Source organism: Arvicanthis niloticus, chromosome 2 (assembly GCF_011762505.2).
Source record: "Arvicanthis niloticus isolate mArvNil1 chromosome 2, mArvNil1.pat.X, whole genome shotgun sequence".
NCBI lineage: Eukaryota > Metazoa > Chordata > Mammalia > Rodentia > Muridae > Arvicanthis > Arvicanthis niloticus.
The window spans coordinates 98,482,162-98,502,548 of record NC_047659.1 but is presented as its reverse complement, the minus strand read 5'-3'; the positions used below and the strand labels follow the sequence as shown (position 1 = coordinate 98,502,548).

The window sequence follows — 20,387 nt, the reverse complement described above, 5'->3', positions numbered from 1 at the left end:
GAATTCTTGATGGAAGACTGTAACAGGTATGTTTCTGGGCTCATGCATCTGGGATAGTCCACTGAAAGGAGACTAAGAACCGGGAACCCTGGCTTTCAGAAAAGATTGGCACGTTGGCAAACCAGAAACGAACTAGAAATCAGATTTGTACTGTTTAGGGTCCTCCCCAGCTTCACTGCTCAGGTCTGCCCTCTCTGGACAGCCGGGCTCCAGGTTTCGGAGAGCACACAAAAGCCTGGTCCCACCCGTTTCAGCACCACAGATCTGGAGTGCAACCTTGTGCAGGATCTTACGCGTCATCTTACGGCGCGCTGGCTGTCGACGCTTCTGGGAAATGTAGTCCACGCATAGGCAACACAGTGATTGGAGCTCAGAGGCCGAAGATCTTCGCGCAGGCGCACTGCCTTCCTGACCAGAGGTGGTGAGGTGTTCGCAGGTTCCCAGCACTCTTGCCGAAGGTGAGGGTTGCGGGTCTTCCAGAAGCCAAGTGGAAGCGGTGGCGGAGAGACGGGGACTCTGGGAACTTGGGGGCGGGTTAGTGGGCGTGGCCTAGCGGAACCAGATTGCGCTAGAGCCGCGGAGAGTCCTCTCGTCTGGCGTGTGTCGGTTCCGTGGGGAACCGGCACGGTTACCAGTGTCCTTTTAGGGTACGTCCACTGTGTGTCAGAATCCTGTACTTTCAAGTTGGAGGTCCCGGTCTTCCTTTCGTTCCTTCTTTCCATGATGGGTGCTTCGTGAATTGTGGATGGTACCGACCCTGAATCTTGGAGCATCCACTCCATTCTCACTCAGTCCCCTAGAAAACGTTTCACGATGCGTCCTTCAGCTCCTCGCCCTGAGCCTGCGCTGGAACGTCCTGGCTTGAGCGTAGGGTGTTCCTGGAGGATACCGGATTTGAGGTGAAGAAAACCCTAAAGGAAATTGCAAATGGCTTTAGGCAGTTTTGAGATAATATTGACGGGAGTGCACTATTAAAGAATAGTGAGAAATAAGGGTGAAGGGACTGTACTGCAGCCAGACAAGACCCACAGTACCAGGTTAAGACCCACCAAGCAGGATATTTTGTGAGTCCCAAATGAGGTCAACAAAAACAAAATTTTGGGAAACAATTCTACAGGTTGACATTATGACCACCATTAAGTCGAACTAGCACAACTTAGTTACAACCACCAGTAACCATCAGCTGTCTAGAAGTCCGTGTGATGACCAGTTGTCTATTACTCCATTGAAGTTGTTGGCATTTTACCAGTGATCTTTTCCCTGGTGTTTTTTTGTTTTTGTTTTTACATTTGAGATACGATCTTATTTTGTAGTTTAACATGGCAGTAAGCCTCGGCCTCCCAAGTGCTAGCAGTACAGGTGATTGTCACCATACTTCTGTGTTCCATGAAATTTCAGTGGTTCGAATCAAGCTTCCCCAAATACTGAGATGTGTAGCAGGTAAAGTTCTGCTTAACTTTATGGCTATCTTTCAATGAAAGTAAATTATAACAGAATTAAAAGCTTCCAGGCAGACTTTTCCCAGTTCTACCTCAGCCTTTTACAAAGCCTGAATCTCTTAATTGCTGTGAAACAATACATCTCTTATTGATGTATGAAGATGGAACTAAATTATCTTTATAAAAAGCACTCAGCATAGGGCCTCATGAGAGCAAGCACTCAACAATACTAGTTATGGTGGTGTTTGATAGTGCTCCACTGTCTAGCCTCTAGACAATAAATTATTTAATCAAGTTTTCTGTCATAGATGCTTAGGAGAGTCTAGATTTTAGTTGCATTATTTAAGGATTAAACAAGATGATACATATAATGTGCTTAGGAAGCTGGCAGGCAGACAACCTTCAATAAAGATGGTGTGTTGGTGATGGTTAATTAAAAGCTTTGTGACTATTCTCTCATACTTATTGAATAAATTCTAGAAGAGAGTTGACCAACCTAAGAATGTTTGCGTTTGAAGGCTCTTGCTAGATCCCAATGATCTTCCTAAAGTGCATATCTAATGAGGACCCAACTATGCTGAAATCGCCCTTGCCCAAAGCCCCTTTTGATGTACTTTGACCTCTGCTGGTTTCTCCAGGCTCATGTTCTCTCCAGGGTTGTTCGTGACTTTCTCTTAATTTCAGTAGTAATTCTTGATGTGATAAAGATCTGCCTCTTGTTTATTCAAGACTCAAAGTCCTCCCTGCCTATGATGTTGCTCCTCCCTCATATCAAAACTATAGGTCCCAGTTGTTGCCAAGAAAGCTGCTGCATTTCTCCCTCAACCTTTCCTGTATGGGCTAAGGCAGTGCTGAGACTGCAAGCTTGCACCGCCATACCCCACTGGTCTTTAGTCACTGTCAGAGAGTGAGATCCAGTTAGCTAACTTAAGCAAAGGGAGGTCGAAGAGGGTAGCAGTCTTCTGGAAACCCAAGAATAAGTAAAGCTACAACCGGAGCTCACTAATCTCATCCGGAAGCACCCATGAGCACCAGTATTTCAGCACCAATGGAGCCGAAGCCACTGGTTTTGTCTCCCGAGGACTCTGTTCCTCCGATCCCTGTGACTACTCAGTACCTCCTCATAGCTTTTTGACTCATCTCCTACATATTGTCCCAGCATTTAAAAATTCATGTTCACAAAGAAGGATGCCATCTTTTCACACCAGATCACATCTGTCATAGTTTTTGTTGACTGAATACAAACTTAGGCATACCTGGGAAGAGAGAGTCTCAACTGAGTTGCCTCCATCGGCCTGTTAGCATGCTTGTGGGACATCTTCTGAATTTCCAATTGATATAGGAAGGCCTAGCCCACTGAGGATAATGTCACCCCTGGGTAGGTAGGCCTGGGCTGTGTAAGTAGCTGAGCAAGCCAGTAAGCAGTGTTCCTATAGGGTCTCTGTTTCAGTTTCTGCCTCCAGGTTCCCGCCAAGGCATCCCTTGGTAATATAAGTAATCTGTGAGCCATAAGAACCTGCTCTTCCCTGAGTTGCTTTTGGTCAGTGTTTCATCAGAGCAAGGGAAAGCAGACCAGGATGGATCTGGTAGAACAGCTAGTTACTCACTCATTGCCCAGCTGTGATATGATCAGTCTGGTTCTGGAAGTGAGGTGAACAGTCTTACAGTGTCGGAGATGGATGCTTCATTAGCTGAAGCTATAAATGGGATGCTACTCTGAAGAGGTTACAGGACTTGTCTTATCCATATAGTCATTGTCTAAAGTTCCTCATGGTTTTTGCTCAGTAAACATTTTGAGCGATACTAAATGTGAATATATAAGTATCACACAGATCTCACTGTGTTCTGACTCCTGGGAATGGACCTCTGCCCTGAAGATCAGGGTAAAGCAGACAGTGTGTGTGGCTTTAATATCCATAGCTTTTGTTGTGACTGGAATGAACATGGAGTGCTCTTGGCCTTGCTTCGTTTACTCTTTGTGAGGTGATGGGGATGAAGGTGGCTACATTGCTCTGATATCTGGAGGGGCCTTGCCATGTGGGTCAAGACCCCAGAAATGGTCACTTTCTTATCTTTTCTCCCCCACACTTTTCCTCACTAGGACTCTTGTCCTTCCTTCCCTACCAGAGCAGCAGAGGACGGAATGGCTGCTGTGTCTCCACCTACCAGACGTCAGGTGAGGCGAACTTGTTTTGTTTCTGAAAGACTGTTATTAGTTGCCAAAATGTAGTCACCTTCTTTCTCCTGAGTGTCTTCCTTCATAACCCTCCATTCCCAGCCCAGTGAAAGGCCCGAAGCATTGTGACCTTCAGTTCCTTGAGCCTGTGCTTACCGGCCTAGCGCCAAGCACAAACACCTGTAGCTGTTGCTCTATGTGATCTTCCAAAAACTGACAGAACAGGTCACTGGAGGACTGTAGGATCAGTGGTTCTGCTTGGCTGTCCCTTTGGTGCAGCCAGTTACGGACTGAGGGTCGGCCCCTATACATCAGAGAGTGCTGGGTTAGGCTACAGTATATGCTGCATGCTATAGAACACTCAGTGTTAGACCCTGTCTCAAGAAAAACAAAACAGACAACAAGAAAGAAAAGGGTTGTAAGGGGGAGTATGGTTGTCTTCTCAGGCATCGGTGACATTTGAAGATGTGGCCGTGACTTTCACAGATGACGAGTGGAAGCATCTGGTACCTGTGCAGAGGGCACTCTACAAGGCCGTGATGCTAGAGAACTATGAGAGCATCATCTCACTGGGTGAGCAGGCTTCCTGTGAGGAACGTGAGGAATCAGAACTTCTCCTGAATGAGTGTGGGGCACATGATCTGCAGAGCGCTATCTACCTGAGTTCAGAGGCACCCAACAAACAAAAGAGCCAAAGGAGATGTCTTTGGATGCATAGCTTGTGAACCCAGCCCCGGACAGATGGGCTGCTCTGGTGTTAACAGCACTGGGCAACCACAGGCTCCCTTGTTCAGCAACTTGTTCCACAAACTAGAAGGCAATCTAGAGGATAGGGCAGAGTATGTATTGTATGTGTGGATCTGGTTTTCCAGATACAGCAAGAAAAATCATCAATAAGTCCAGGTCTTCTGGCATGCCAACAGGTAATGTCTTCAGTTCCACCTGGTAGAACAAGGAGTCATCTTGGTGACAGAGATAGTGGTCCTTTCATGGAAGCTAGAGGAAGAAGCTACAAAGATGTGACCCTGTGAAAAGGAGAAGAGTTACTAGAGATATGCTTGATTTTTGGATATTTGTTTTAATAACAAACTTATCAAAGATTGTACCTATAAATGGCCCTTTGGAATTATACTTATGTGACAAGGGGGAAACTAAGAGCTGTTGTTGATATCAGCTGTTAGTGAAGTAACGTGAAGTCCCCATAAGTAATAAGGAACTCTCAGAAGCTTCCAGAATAAGAGTCTGAAGCTAAGCACAGTGGTGTGTACCTGTAGTCTTGGCCACTCTGGAAGCAGGAGTACACAGATGTAGAAACAAGCTAAAACAGCAGATAACAGTCACATTCACACTGCAGGTTTATATTAAAAAAGCAGATATTGGGCTGAGGGTGTAGCTAAGTGGTACTGTGTTTTCTTAGCATGAATAAGGCCTTCTATTTAACACCTACAAATACACACTTCTGAATTAACTTAACAGGCCAAGTTATATACTAAACAGAACAGAATGTTCTGTTGGCATTGAGCAAGATCCTGAGCTTTAGAGAGTGAAATATTAGGCAGTATGGAATCCCTGTGGTTAGAGACCAGAAGTACCAAGAAGGGATGAGAATGGCCAGTCTGTCCGAGGAGAACTAGTACACAGCAGACAGATGCTTCTCAAGTGGAAGGAGAAAGCACCTGTCTCCCAGGGCAGAACCCTGTGCATGGGGAGCCCAGATGTTTCCAGGTGTGGGATCTAACTTTGTTCATATGGCTATGGGTATGATTGCTTCTGGAGAATGATACAAGGAATGTAATAAGATTACCAATTCATACAGCTCACAGGGGCACATTTACCACAGTAGCGTATAGCCATTAAAACATTGTAGAAAATCTGTGCCAATTAAAATTAATATTTTAAATTTGTTTCATGAAAATAACTTCAATTTACAAGTCAATAGTATTTTATTATCCAATTCTTTAAAGGTCTTATAACATTTAATTGCTTTTTCTTTATTGATTTCGGGTTGGGGCATACATTGGCCAGAGCATATGTGTGAAGGTCAGAGGACAACTCTCGGTATTGGTTCTTTGCTTTTACCACGTGGGTTCTAGGGAGCCAGCCCAGTTTAGCAGACTTGGTGTATCCAATAAACCATATTACCAGCCCCCTCAGAGTCACATGTAAATGAAGGAAAGAAAAATTAATAGAATACATGACAGGTGATTGTCTTTGTTTTTACTTGTGCATAACTCTAATTTTCCTACAGTGAACATGACATGTTTCAATAAGAGCAGTACACTAAATATGAGCAAACAAAATTGAGTCCTTCAGCTTTTTGTCAAGATGACGCCTTGTTTTGTTTTGTTTTTTTTTTTTTACACTTACCTCTTGAGCCAAGGGCCTCTATCCTGCCAGTGTCCAGTGTCCACTGTCCAGTGCCAATGGAAAGCTCTCATTAGCCGCCTGTGGACTGAGGTGACTCTTGTGGGCACTGCCCTGGTGCCTGACGTTTGTTTCTTTCAAGAGCCCCAGTCCTGACCTTCCCTTAGGCTTTCTGGTCCATGCTCTGCATTTCTGGAAGACTTAGAGGCCAGGATTAAGTTTCGGAATGGTTAGACATTTTCATCCCAGCAGCCACCTGCCTTTCTTTTCCTCCATGAGCAGGGCTTCCCGTTCCTCGGCCTGATGTGATTCTTCAGTTAAAGAGAAGGGGCGAGCCCTGGACTCAGGGTCTTCATGAATCTGAGGAGACAGCATGGCCAGAGAGTGTCTCTCTAGGTAAGCAGGTTTGAACAGGATAGGCAGGATTGTGTTTGCTTCTGTTGTTTGAGTTGGAGGAGTGTTAGGAATCACCTTTGCTTACATGCAGGCTGTCTGTCTGGTTGTCTGGGTCAGAGGAATGTTAGGAGTCACCTTTGCTCAAATACAGGTTGTCTGTTTGCATGTTCATTTCCTGTCAATTACTGGTTCTCTTTCCCCTTCTACACGGTTATGTGTTATTTATCTGTATTCACCAACTTGTTTCTCGGAACTGTGACCTTGCCTGTGTATACTTCTGATATTTTTATTGGTCACCCAGCTCTCTACTTAGCCTACCCTAAAAAGCTACTGGCCATTTTCCAGTATCCTGAGAAGTCTGCTGTCAAATTCCTTCCTGGCCTCTTCTCTTATTCCCAAGCCTTCAGCTTGAGCTGTGCCGTGACTAGGCATTACCTTTATATCTGTCATAGAATCTCTCTCCTGTCATGTCTTCTAGTTCAGAGAAGAAACTGCATCTGTTTTCTCTTTGTTGCAGACTTGGAAACTAAGTCTGAGATCCTAGATGCTTCAGAAGGCACACTGAGAGAAATCTATGGAAGACAAAGTTCTCTATGCCTTAAACATGAAATCCAAACACTAACAGGTAGGTTAGAACCAGAGAAGGAAAGTCCCAAAGCAAAGACTTGCAAAAAGCCCCTTCCCTTGGATAAAAGCTTGCAGCAAAGGTCAGCTCCATTCAAGAAAACCCTCGCTAAACACCAAGACCAGGAATGTAGTGAGTGTGGGAAGACCTTCTTTGACCATTCGTCCCTCATCCGCCACCAGAGGACTCACACTGGAGAGAAGCCATATGACTGTCCTGAGTGTGGGAAGGCCTTCAGCCACAGGAGCAGTCTCAGTAGACATCTGATGTTCCACACAGGAGAGAGCCCGTATGAGTGTAGTGCGTGTGGCAAGGCCTTCTTTGATCGTTCATCCCTAACTGTACATCAGCGGATTCACACAGGGGAGAAGCCGTTTAAATGTAATGACTGTGGCAAAGCCTTCTTTGACCGCTCATCCCTTACTCGCCACCAGCGAATCCATACTGGAGAGAGTCCCTATGAATGCCAGCAGTGTGGGAAAGCCTTCAGCCAGAAGAGCATTCTCACCCGTCACCTGCTGATCCACACTGGCAGGAAGCCTTACGAATGTAGTGACTGTGGGAAAGCGTTCTATGGTGTCACCTCCCTAAACAGACACCAAAAAGTGCACACTGGGGAGCCCCGCTATCAGTGCAGCGAGTGTGGCAAAGCTTTCTTTGACCGCTCTTCTCTTACACAGCACCAGAAGATACACACTGGAGACAAGCCATATGAGTGCAGCGAGTGTGGGAAAGCCTTCAGCCAGAGGTGCCGGCTCACCAGACATCAGAGAGTTCATACGGGGGAGAAACCGTTTGAGTGCAGTGTGTGCGGCAAAGAGTTCAGCTCCAAGTCCTCAGTCATTCAGCATCAGAGGCGTTACGCCAAACAAGGGATAGACTGAGCAGGGGGAAGCATGAGCTAGACCACGGGCTTTCCTACAAGCTTGGAAGGTTTTCCTGTCATCTACAAATCTAGCATTTGTTCGTTCTGCCAACTCTCTGACCGCTGTCTTCTACCCAACCTCTGCTCCAGGGTCTGAGTAAATGGTGTACCTCCTGTGCTACAGAACTAACATGGAGTACAGAAACTAAACCATGAATCTCCACATTCAAAATTCTGCACAGAGGCTGTGCATAGCTCAGTGATGGACTACCACCGCCTGGCATGCATGAGGAGCTGCAAATTGATCCCATGTACTGCACAAGAAAGTTGGAGAGATTGTCAGACAACAGAATAGATGTTAGGAAAGGAGTCTGCAGACCAGTGAGATAGGTTTGTTATCACTGCACTTTAAATGGCTGCAGGCTATTACAATTGGAGAATGTCACAATTATGAGAGAATACCATTTTCTCCAAAAATTTCTATAGCTCTTAGTTCTGAAGCTTTTTGGCACACAGACCTTGTCCTTTCTCTTGTGCCCCAGTGTTTAACCCTCCTAGACTAGTAGTAGTGGTAGCACTTACTAAGCACTTATCTTAGGGTAAACTCTCAGTGGTGAGTTGTAAAAGGACTAGATTGACTGATCATCTCTCTAAATCTGTGAAAAGGGTCCTTTTGCTGTCTGAATTTCACAGAGGAGCGCACTGAAGTTTAGAGAGATTAAGTCATATACTCTAGGGGACACAAGGTGAGACCAGGTGTCTTAGTTATTTTTCTATTGCTGTGCAGAGACATAATGGCCAAGGCAACTTAGAAAGCATTTGCAGGGATTGCTTATAGCTCCAGGGATTGAGTCTGTGACCATCATTGTGGGAGCATAGCGACAGGCAGGCACAGTGCTGGAGCAGAACTTAGATTTGATCCATAAGCAGCAGGCCAAGAGATAAGGAGAGACAGACTGGCCTTGGCACACTGGTCTTGGCAAGGGCTTTTGAAACTTCAAAGCCCACCCCCAGTATATACCTCCAACAAAGCCATGCCTCCTAATCCTTTCTAAATATTCCATTAATAGGGAACAAAACATTCAAATAATTATATGAGCCTATGGGAACAATTCTTATTCAAGCCACCTCATTCCACTCAAGGACATGGTCAACAACCAATCCTCACACTTGAAATAGGCCTTTTTGTTGTCTGAATTTTACAGATGTGCTCACTGAAGTTTAGAGAGATTAAGTAAAATACCCTACATGACACAAGGTGAAACTAGGTCTTCAGTATGGGTCTGCCTTCAGTGTTCCTACTATAGATTATACTCTTAAATGTTGTCTTATAATTGGCGTACCTAAACTATCTTAGCTAGATTGTAAGCACTCAGAGGTGTGATTTACTAGGTCTCTCTGTCTTACAGCACGCCTTGCAAATATTAGGTGATCAATAAATGTTTAAATGAATACCAAAGTTTCTCTATTCAAAACCTGCATTGGTCCACCTCCTTTCTCTCTAAATTTTCACAGTCCAGCCTTTTAACATACTAGTCTTCACTTCCAAGATCTATTTCTTCCTTCTTCATTGCTCATGGTACAGTAACAAGCCTTCTAAATAGAAACCTGTGACTCTCATCTGGTGTGTATGAGTGTCCATTCAATCTGTACTGTTTGCAACCGGCACATCACCATGAATTAAGAAAGGGAATGCTAAAGGATATTTTTATCAGCTAGGTGCCATTCTGATTACTTCTACCTGAGCCAGAATTCATACCTGAAGGTAGGGACACAGACAGGCACCTTGATATTTGGATGACACTAGAAACCTCTATCGAAGTTAAATTTTGCACACAATTTAGCTCAGTATTTCATCATGACCCCTTTCTACCCATTATTCCAGACCTAAAATAGCTCTCTATTGAATGAAATCTCTCTGGATATTTAAAATCTTCATCAATGTACTTCCCTGTCACCAAACTTTAGATCCTGAGTACCCAAATGCATCCATTTCCTTGGCTAAGCTCTGTATTGTATTGTATTGTATTGTATTGTATTGTATTGTATTGTATTGTATTGTATTGTATTAAAGGTCAGGTATGAGACAACCTTGACTTTGGGAGTCTGTATTCCCTCTTTGCAAGGTAAAACCTGGAAATGGGCTTGTGTATTCCAGTAGATCCAGGTGGGTTTCTCTTGGAACTGACAGGAGATTAAATTGCCAAACAGTCCTCTCCCATGCTACTAAACAAATTCATTTTGGTCTCTTGAAGCAGATGAGTGTCAGAGAATACATTTTTGTGTGTATTTTATATAATAAGCAGCTTGAAGAAAAATATCACAGGATCTGTGTGTAGATAATACCTAATGTTTTGTAATGTTGAATAAAAAATAAAGGAACTATTGACACCTGTCTGTTGACTGTCTCTGAGAGTTCTGAATCTTTTTTTCAAAATAAACTCAGTGTCACTGTCATTACCAGTGAAATGGGAAAAGTGACTGAAAACAGTGGGGAGGTCAATGCATAGCTTCCTTTTGGAAAGGTGATCTGCACGGCTGCACAGCGGTCACCATATAAGACCCTGCCATCAGCCCAGGCTATGGGTCAGTGACTTTACATCCTATGATCACTTGCTGTGCAGAACCCTAGTTTTTTCCTTTGTTCTTTCCTTTAGAGCCTACAGCTACCTACTACTGATACCCAAAGACAACTTTTATGTAGGACTTCCCAATGTGGCTACACCAAAACTGAATTGTTTATTGAGATTTTCCAAAAGTCCAGCTAGACTCCCTTTGAGCTAAGTGGTAATACTTTCACTCGGGTTTCAATGATATCCATGTTTATTTGCATGAACCCTGATGACTTGTTTGTGGTCCAGCCAGCATAGAGAAGGACTCAAGAAACTCTCCTAAGAAGCACGTTTGTTCTCAGCCCACTGGCAGGAGGAGAAATGTTGAGAAAAGGAGGTTTTACCAAAGAAGATTTAGGTCTACTTAAAATTTAGGCACTAGATTGGAGAACGGACAGTCTGACATTGTGGCTTGTTCCTGGAGACCTGGGCGAATCAAATTTTCTCTTCTGTAAATACAAACTGATGCTCAAATTAACTATAGTTTTCTGCGGGAAGATAAGTGAGAATATACCAGCTGACAATTCACAAATCTACAGAATTCAAGAGCTCATGTAGGTAGTCTGAATCATATTATAGTTCAGGGGATAAAGTTATATATTACTATGCATAAAAAGCCAGATCAGAGTCCTTAATTAGCCAGTGACTAAGAGCAGGCTCTTGTCTCCAAAAAACTCTTGGCACTGAAGCTTGGGTACCGAGTGTTTATTAGGCAAAAAACACAATGATATCATTGTCAGGTATGGGTCAGCAGAACCTGGTAACATTTGTTTTGGTAGAACACATCAGTTGTTTGGGTTATACAGCTGGGCTATGGTCCAAGTCAAGGAACAGTCTTGAATATGTTGATATTATGAGTCTAGGGTTTTTCAGAGACTCACTATGACCATAAATAAATTTCAATAAGAACAGGCTTTTTATTTTAGATACTAGCGCCCAATATGGGGCCAGGCCCGCAACTGAGAACATTCCCAAGATGCAGCACCTAGCTATATCAGCCCAGGGCTTATAAAGGCAAACCCCACTAGAATACATGCATTCTGTCTATGAGTAGGTAGAGTCTAATTTTAACATATATATCTTGCAATTGTCCTAGTTATCTTCCTGAACAGAATAAGCAAGTTCAATTACAAAACCAGAAATAGCAGTCTTATGACCTACTATCTTGATAGAACAGTAATTTTTACAAGATCAGTAAATTTAAGAATAGTCCAATGTCACCGGGCAGTGGTGGCGCACACCTTTAATCCCAGCACTTGGGAGGCAGAGGCAGGCGGGTTTCTGAGTTGGAGGCCAGCCTGGTCTACAGAGTGAGTTCCAGGATAGCCAGGGCTATACAGAGAAAACTTGTCTCAAAAAAACAACAAACAAACAAACAAAAAAGTCCAATGTCTGGAAAAAAAGGGAGGTAGGGTACAGCCTGTGTAAGTTAGGGACTGTTGTGTTAGAGGCATTCTTTTTTTTCTCTTTTTGGTCTTTCAAGCATAGAAGGTCTAAACTTTAAGTGTAATGCTAACCATCACACTGACAAGGTAATAGTGACAGACCATGGGATAAGGACTGGAAAATGCCCAAGCAGACACAAAATGGAGTCAGAGTACGAACAGGACAAGAAGGTGTTGCCTTGGCCACTCCAGTATGGTTAATAGTAGTACCAGTTCAGTAACACTTGTTGGAACTTGGTCATTTCTGAACTGAGGTAATTTGTAGAGTTGAAAATCCACATTTCCTTACTCAGAACAGCCTGGCACAAGCATCTTTAATTACTTCATGTAAATCAAGGTAATAACAGGCCTGTCACTAAGACAACCTAAATAAATTTTCTCCTAAATAAAGTTTCTCCACTTCCTTTGATTTCATTTTGGTAGTCATTAATTTAGGGAGAAGTAGACCACCCCAAATTTATCACTACCTTGGTGCCTCTCATATGTCTCTGAACACAAGCCTCTATACATACGCCTTGCAATCCCCTGCTAAGATGGTCTTTGTTAACTATAGCTTCCACTTTCCAAATAAATCTGCCCTTACCCCCTGAACACACACACACACACACACACACACACACACACACACACACCATTCTCCTCGAATTACTAGCTTTTTAAAGCAAGGGGCAACTGAAATTATCAACATGAGCTATTTACTGACAACTATACTAATTAAGCCAACTAAAAGTTTTGAGTCCTCTTATTAATGACCAGACCAAGAGGGAACCTGTGCCTCTGAAAAGTCTCTTGGTGTACAAGCTCCGGGGTACAGCGTTTTTTTAAAAGGCAGCCACCACTACATCAGAGCTGGAGGAGCGAGGGTGTTATATTACTGGGGGAATCCAGGTGACCTAGTAATATCTGCTTTCTTTGTAAAGCTCAGGAGTATTTTCATACATTACAAAACACATCTGGGCCATGGTCACGACAATCCCCAAAGCATCGCCAAGGTGGATATGGCTATTGGGAGTGGGAGTGGGAGGCTGAGAAGTGTCTAGGCTGACACAAAATAAAGTTGAGTCAGGATGGCCTTACCTTAGTCATTTCATAGCAGGTATCAGTTCCCAGTTACAAGTTTAATGAAAGTGGAGGCTGGAACACAGTACAGTGGCTAAAAGTAACTGCCACCAAACTGGAATCATGGTGGAGGGACAACTTATCTAGCAAGTTGTCTTCTGACCGCTATAGGCATTTTCTGTCATACATACAAATAAATAAATAAACAAAACAAACAAATATAACTTAAAAATAAAAGTGAAATCTTGGTCCAGGCAAACAACCCTGTAGGGGACACATCCAGGCATTTTCTCTTAAAGAGAAGAAATGAGAAGCCTGCATGGGTAAGGTTCACGATCCTTCGGATACTGTAACCCGGAGAGAAGGTCCCACGGCACGCAATACACAACACCTGCATTAAAGGACCGGCAGCAATGGGCCAGCCACGTGCATCCATCTGCGAAATTAAGAGGGCTTAGCCCTGGCGCAGGAGTAGTAGAAGGCGCCGCGAGATCCTCTGGGAAGCGGCGTGAGAAGCTGGGGTGCTATGTGCAGAGCATTCTGGGAGTTGTGGTTCGGTTGAGCAGCTCACTTTAGCGGCTCAGGCCAAGGTACCTTTCTAGGCGGTGAGAAGGCGGCTTAGTATGGAGAGCTGATCCTAGACCTCTCGGAGTTTGCTAAGCGCTATGAAGGACCCGGATGCGCCCGGCCACTACATGCACGACAGCGGCACCCTCGCGTCCTGCCCCCTGGCTTGAGGCGGGACGCGAACGGTGATTCAGTCTTCGTGGAGTCCGGGTCCAAGGTGAGGCTCTGCAAGGGAGCCCTTTGCTTTCTGCTTCTGGGTCCCACATTGAGATTTTGAGGAAAAGCCTTCAGTGGGCAGTCCTCCTAAAACCCATTGCATTGACAATTTAGCTTCTGACACCGACTTGCTTTTTGTCCCCGTGAGAACTCCTTAAGGAAAGAGAAAACCCATTTTGGCAGATAGGAAAGAAAAGCAGGGATTTGAAGTCTCAGGTTTTATGTAGAATCCTGTTTGGGTTTGGTTTGTTTGTTTTTAGTTTTTAAATGCTTTAGATATTTTCTCATAAAACCCATCACTGGTCTAAGAAAGCAGGTATTGCATTTGAAACGCCAGTGGTCAAAAGCTTACAGGAATATTTCGGCTTCGTACACCCCTTGAGCCTGGAGTAGAACAGAGACAAATCATTAATTAAAGCACGGATCTATGTACAGAGAGATCTGTATTATTTTTGACTAAGTAGAAGAAAAAGAAGTACGTATTTGTATAATGTACTCAGATTCTCATAGGAGAATTCTACTGTAGTGCAACTGCGAAGGTGTCCAGGAGGAACCTGAGGTAGAAATTTGTATTAGCTATCTTGTATCAGGGATGTTATGGGATTGTTTCCTGTGTTAACTTTTAGGCAAGGTAACCAATGCCTGTCGGCTGGACTAATTGTGATGGCTCCTGGCATCCACTTCTAGACTTACTTTCTGAGGATTCAGACTCTCCCAGTGCTGGAAAACCAAAAGAAAATGGCATAACCATTATTATTATTTTTTTTTTTTACTGACTCCGGGACTCAGGTATGTCCATATTTCTTTTCTCTGCATGGATATGTGGTGCATATACATGTATGCAGTCAAAATAATCATACTTAAAATAAAAATAAATTCTAAAGACCAGGACACCATCAGTCACTCCTTACCAGACTCCTTTTCTTTCCTTGTAAACAGGGCTTGATTGCCAAACCTGATGTGATCTCTCAGAACATAGAGAAGAACTAGAGCAGATGTCTTGAGAGCAGCCAGTCCAGGTGAGTGACTCTTGGGGACAGTGGGAATATAACTCAGATGGTCACTTGTAGAGGAGCTATCCAGGTTGCCTCTACCCATGGAAATGTCCACCTGGAGACCTGGTCTCTCCTGTGTTATCCTCTAGCCCTGTGGAGATGATTTGATATAAAGCCAGAATCAATCAAATCGAATACTATGAAAAGGGATGATATTTTAATGTTCTAGTTCTTGCTTTGCAGGGGTTCCTGCAAACAACATGGCCTGCAGAGTGTCAATATGTGAGAGTTAAGAAGGCAGTCTAGCTCAACACAATCCAGCACTTAGTTTGTTTATTCAAACTTTATGATTTGTCTGTTGGTTGAAATTTGTAGATTCTGATCCCAAGTATTATTTTAGGAATATTTAAGCAAAGCACAACTTGGTGAAAAATTTTCTTGGTGACAATTAACTTTATTGTGTTACAATAAAGCCAAAAGACATGACTACATCAAAACTCTTTGTAAAATACTTGTGACACCATCCATAAAGATGGGTTCTACAGACTGACTGAGAAGAACAAGCTAATGTTTAGGGTCTGGGAGAGGCTCTGATGTGGTCTCAGCCACACGGACAGTGCAAAGGACACAGGCTGTGCTCCCAGCCTCTGGGTGAAAAACAGGCTATACATCTTTCCCTTTGAAGAGACGATCCTATATGTTTAACATTCCTGGCTTCCCAGTGCATATCTGTGAACACAGGGACCTCTGGCCCCTACATTGATTGTTTTTTACATGCTCTTTTACATTTGCAGCGTAATGCTTTCCTTTTTCTATCTCAGTCACTGTCTTTTGATTGGTTTCTGTGTTCCTTATTCAAGCAGAAGCAGCATGGCATATCGCTCGGTTTTCTACCCTCAGGTAGATTTGAAATCAGTCTTCTGGGTTCAAAGCTGGTCTTAGCTACTCAGTATTTCTGTGGGTTACCCTCTTTTGTGAGTCAAGGTTCCCATTTATAAAACAATATAGCTCTTAGGTCATTGTGGTGAGGATCAAATAGTTTAAGAAAATGTTTAGAACAGCACCTTCCTATATGCTAAGCAAATGAATGTTTATTGACTACTATGGTATTTTTTAAATGATGTCATGGGTGTTTTAAAATGATGTCATCTTAACTTCTGTCAAAATGAATTATTACAACAGATTGCCAGCAAATTATATTTCTTTGGTCTTGTCCACTACCTCAGATATAATTCTGTTTTGTTCTATGTAGGCATACATTTTTTGCAGCTGACTTTTAATAAGGGTTCAACCTCTCCTCTAGCCCACCACCCAACAGTGGTAGTGGAAGAAAAAATTTATTAGGATATGGGAGAAGTGGACCTGTTCAGCAATAGTTCTTTGAGGGCAAGCTTGATCTTTTGCAGTAGTTGAAGCCACGGAGGCAGCAAGCTGCCACAGGAACCTCACAAGCAGTTCTTGGGCAAGTTTCTCTCAATGGTGTTGTTAACCACAAGTTGAGCTCAACAACATTATGTAAAGTGAGCCAATACATGTGTGTCTTTAGCAAAGAATAGTGAGGTGGAGCAAACTAGTGCTTTTCCCCCCCGCTGTCTGTGGTCATGTTTACACTCCTTCATCATGGGTCCTTTCACATTGCGATATCCAAACACCCTTTCACCTGTATCTGCTTCAGGAAAACATTCTTTCATGTGTCTTCTTTAGTAAGACATCCTTTCACTTATGTGCCCCAGCAAAACATCATTTGACATAACTAACTTTCCAAAGAGTTGGAAGTTTCCATTTCAGTTCTGTGTATTTTTTCTGGTTGGGAATGATAGTAAGCAATCAGAGACTATCATGTTTTGTTTCTGTTGTTGTTGTTGTTTTGAGACAGAGTTTCTCTCTGTGTAGCCCTGGTTGCCCTGGAACTCACTCTGTAGACCAGGCTGGCCTTGAACTCAGAGATCTGCCTGCCTCTGCCTCCCAAGTGCTAAGATTAAAGGTGTGTGCTACCACTGCCCAGTCATGTGTTTTCTAACTCCTAAGCTTTTTAATAATTTGAATTAGTGGATACATCCAACATTGAATACTAGCTGCTAGAATTTTCATCTTGTTTTGAAACAGTAGCAACCAATTTGTATGTATGTGTTTGTGTGTGTGTGTGTGTGTGTGTGTGTATGTGTGTGTAAGAGATTAGTTTTTAGTTACAGTTAGGACATGAGAACATGGGGAAAAGTTATAGCAAGAAGGAAAATTAAAGATGGCCTTTATTTGGGTATTCAGTGAAAGGCTGTATAAATACAATGACTAAGCCCCTCTTAGAGGCTTCTTTTCTGGTCCCATCCTTGTGTCCCACAGACCCTGTTTTTGACTGTCATCCCTCAAGTCAGCATTGAGAGGCTTTGTTCTGTTACTGTTCTTCTCTTCCTACCTTGCTGACTAAAGCAGTACTGCCCATCTGCTCACTACTTCCCTTTTTGCAGCATCTTTTCTCAGTCAGCCATCTTTTTTCTCATGCCCTCCCAACAGTACAAGGCTCTTTTTGAGAGTTTTGAAGCTTATGTGTTTTCTGCAAGAATTTTTCTTTGTTTTATTATTCTCTAATGTGGAAGTTATTTTTCTCTGTGTATGTTAATTTATTTCTTTCAGAGTGGGAGACAATACCAGAAAGCATGAAGCTAACTCCAGAGACGCTCTTTTCTGGAGAGGAATAATCCCCTGGAGTGTTACTGGACAGTTTTCCCGAGGAAAGGGCCATGGACTGTGAAGACCCCATAGAAAATAGGCAGGGAAACCATGAGAAGCATCCAAGACGAGAGCTGGTCCCTCAGAAGAGCCTTTCTGTGGAGAGAGGCTACCAACGTGATGCATTTAAAAGAAATTTTAGTCAGCAGTCACTGCTTGTTCAACACCCAGGAGAGAAACTTCATAATTATGGTTCACTTAAGAATTTTACAAATTCAGAAGTGATTAAACGAGAGAAACCGTGTACAGGGAGGAAACCTTGGCAATGTAAGGAGTGTGGGAAGGTGTTCAGTTACTACTCAGCTTTCGTCCTGCATCAGAGAATTCACACTGGAGAAAAGCCCTACGAGTGTAATGAATGTGGGCGGGCCTTCAGCCAGAGCATACACCTTACCCTCCACCAGAGGATTCACACTGGAGAGAAGCCCTATGAGTGTCTCGAGTGTGGGAAGGCCTTCAGCCACCGCTCAGCCCTTATTCGGCATTACATAATCCACACTGGAGAGAAACCCTATGAGTGTAGCGAGTGTGGCAAGGCCTTTAATCAGAGTTCCTACCTCACTCAACATCTGCGAATTCATACGGGAGAGAAACCTTACGAATGTCATGAATGTGGGAAGGCCTTCAGCCAAAGCACATTCCTCACCCAGCATCAGGTCATTCACACTGGAGAGAAACCCTACAAGTGTAATGAATGTGGCAGAGCTTTTAGTGACCGCTCAGGCCTCATTCAGCACCAGAGGACTCACACTGGGGAGAGGCCTTATGAGTGTAATGAGTGTGGGAAAGCCTTTGGCTACTGCTCAGCCCTGACACAGCACCAGAGAACACACACTGGGGAGAAGCCCTATAAATGTGGTGACTGTGCCAAAGCCTTCAGTGACCGCTCAGCCCTTATTCGACATCAGAGAACACACACTGGAGAGAAGCCTTATAAATGCAAGGACTGTGAAAAAGCTTTTAGCCAGAGCTCATCTCTTACAAAACACCAGAAAACCCACACTGGAGAAAAACCCTATAAGTGTAAAGAATGTGGAAAAGCTTTTAGCCAGAGTTCATCTCTTTCTCAACATCAGAAAACTCATGCTGGGGGGGAAAACAAGGCATATGGGCAAGCCTTTAGTGAGTATTCAGTTTATGGCCAACAAAAGAGAATCCACACTGGATAAGTGTAGTACATTCAAGGGTATTTTTGTTTGTTTGATTGGTTTTGAACACTTATCATATGTTATGAGGGCTACAAAGAAATTTAGGACTGTTATCTTAAAAGTTATTGAAGCCGGGCAGTTGTGGCGCACATCTTTAATCCTAGTACTTAGGAGGCAGAGGCAGGCATATTTCTGAGTTCGAGGCCAGCCTGGTCTACAGAGTGAGTTCCAGGACAGCCAGGGCTACACAGAGAAACCCTGTCTCGAAAAACCAGAAAAAAAAAAAAAAAAAAAAGAAAGAAAGAAAGAAAGAAAAAGTTATTGAAATAGCTGCTGATGTGAGACATGACCTACTAGACTATGAAAGGAGGTTTTATATTTTAAAAATATTTCCTGAATGGAAAACAGAAATTTGCTTCCAAAATCCTAATGTGTATGAACACTGCCAAATCTGTGAGAGAGTAGGGTATACATTGTGGAAAGAAGACATTTATTTGTGGTACATAGTCCCTTGATGAGGAGGAGATAAATTCTAAGGAGATAAATGGCCATTTTAGGAATAGATACAAAGGATTGAGAAGTCATGATGAGTTTGCCCAGGGTCAGAAATGGTAGAACAGTTGTCCTTCAGCCTTAAGTCAAAGAACACAACAGAAGTAGACGGAAAGAACAGGGGAAAGAGTTGAGGCGTGACCCCAGGAAGTGTGGGTTGTAGTAACTGAGCATTGACAACCAGAAAAAAACAGCAGCTGTAAACTTGACAGCTGCTGTGTTGCCAAGCTCATGAGAGGACAGCTTTGCCCCAAGCCGAGCAACAGCAGCTTGTCTTTGTGTCTTGATTAGTAAGCGTCTTCTGGGAATCATCTTAATCCCAAGGCTGAAGACTTATAGCTCAGTCAGTTTATGAAAGAGGCCGTTGAGATGTTCAGTGTGTTCTAATCTGTCTGAGTTACCCGAGAATATTTATTTATAAAAATTTACCTCAGTTGTAAATAGTTTGTACCTTGAATTTTTTTTATGTCATAGAAAATGTAATTGTAGATTTGCACTGATGCTGTGTTGATTGTGAGAACCTTGACTGAGAAGCTTGCCTCTCTCCAGTATACTTTTGGAGTAGTGCCAGGTGACTTGGTGTGTATACAATTTTGATTGAAAATTTGAAGGCTAGTATTGGAAACATTATTTGGCTGTAGCAGTTTTATCTTTGGGTTCCACTATGCTGTGTCTTGGTGTAGATTCCCTTGAGTGGGTATCTTTTTGTAGATGTTGAGATTCTTCAATCCATAGGTCAAGTTTGAGGAATTTTCAGCATGATACCATTTCTTCAATGTTGCGGTAAATCTCCGACCCAAATAAGTCCGGTCAAGGAAAACACAACTCAATATTTATGATTATAAAGTTCAAGCCTAGATTGGGCAGATTTACCATTGCACTACTCTACTCCCCAACTATGAGATCCCTTATAACTTGCGGTTTTTCTAAGCCGCCGCCGCCGCCGCCGCCACCGCCGCCGCCGCCGCCGCCGCCGCCACCGCCACCGCCACCACCACCACCACCGCCACCGCCACCACCACCACCTCCTCCTCTTCCTCCTCCTCCTCTGGCTCCTCCTCCTCCTCCTCCTCCTCCTCCTCCTCCTCCTCTGGCTCCTCCTCCTCCTCCTCTGGCTCCTCCTCCTCCTCTGGCTCCTCCTCCTCCTCTGGCTCCTCCTCCTCCGGCTCCTCCTCCTCCGGCTTCTTCTCCTCCTCTGTAA

At 43.6% G+C, this 20,387-nt stretch overlaps 2 protein-coding genes and 1 long non-coding RNA gene across 11 annotated transcripts in view; 2 read left to right on the top strand and 1 right to left on the bottom strand.

The window, feature by feature from the left end:
• The first annotated feature begins 349 nt into the window (after positions 1–349).
• On the top strand, positions 350–19,627 carry LOC117703214 (uncharacterized). Of its 8 annotated transcripts, XM_076929716.1 has the most exons (8): positions 761–899; positions 1,314–1,440; positions 3,541–3,615; positions 4,102–4,188; positions 6,262–6,375; positions 6,893–7,858; positions 12,076–12,093; positions 17,658–19,627. In XM_076929716.1, exons 2-8 carry the CDS (start codon positions 1,320–1,322, stop codon positions 18,653–18,655), a joined length of 2,379 nt encoding a protein of 792 aa, XP_076785831.1. In that variant the 5' UTR covers positions 761–899; positions 1,314–1,319; the 3' UTR covers positions 18,656–19,627. The 8 variants fall into 8 exon arrangements, with proteins under 8 accessions (XP_076785825.1, XP_076785829.1, XP_076785828.1 ...); XM_076929710.1 differs by lacking the exons at positions 761–899; positions 1,314–1,440; positions 12,076–12,093; positions 17,658–19,627 and adding an exon at positions 350–458 and having other exon boundaries at positions 4,062–4,188; positions 6,893–10,272; XM_076929714.1 differs by lacking the exons at positions 761–899; positions 1,314–1,440; positions 12,076–12,093; positions 17,658–19,627 and adding an exon at positions 440–458 and having other exon boundaries at positions 3,567–3,615; positions 4,062–4,188; positions 6,893–10,272.
• LOC143441417 (uncharacterized) lies at positions 777–13,433 on the bottom strand. The gene is made up of 4 exons (XR_013108789.1): positions 13,000–13,433; positions 5,983–6,339; positions 2,696–4,640; positions 777–911 (listed from the first exon to the last, which is right to left on the bottom strand). It is a non-coding gene; the product is annotated as an uncharacterized LOC143441417 (long non-coding RNA).
• Prom2 (prominin 2) overlaps positions 14,701–20,387 on the top strand; it is a 45,706-nt gene continuing 40,019 nt past the window's right edge. For both annotated transcript variants that reach the window (XM_076929707.1, XM_076929706.1), the window contains exon 1: positions 14,701–14,783. The gene's annotated coding sequence lies outside the window, so the exon portion shown is untranslated. The remainder of the gene's footprint in view (positions 14,784–20,387) is intronic.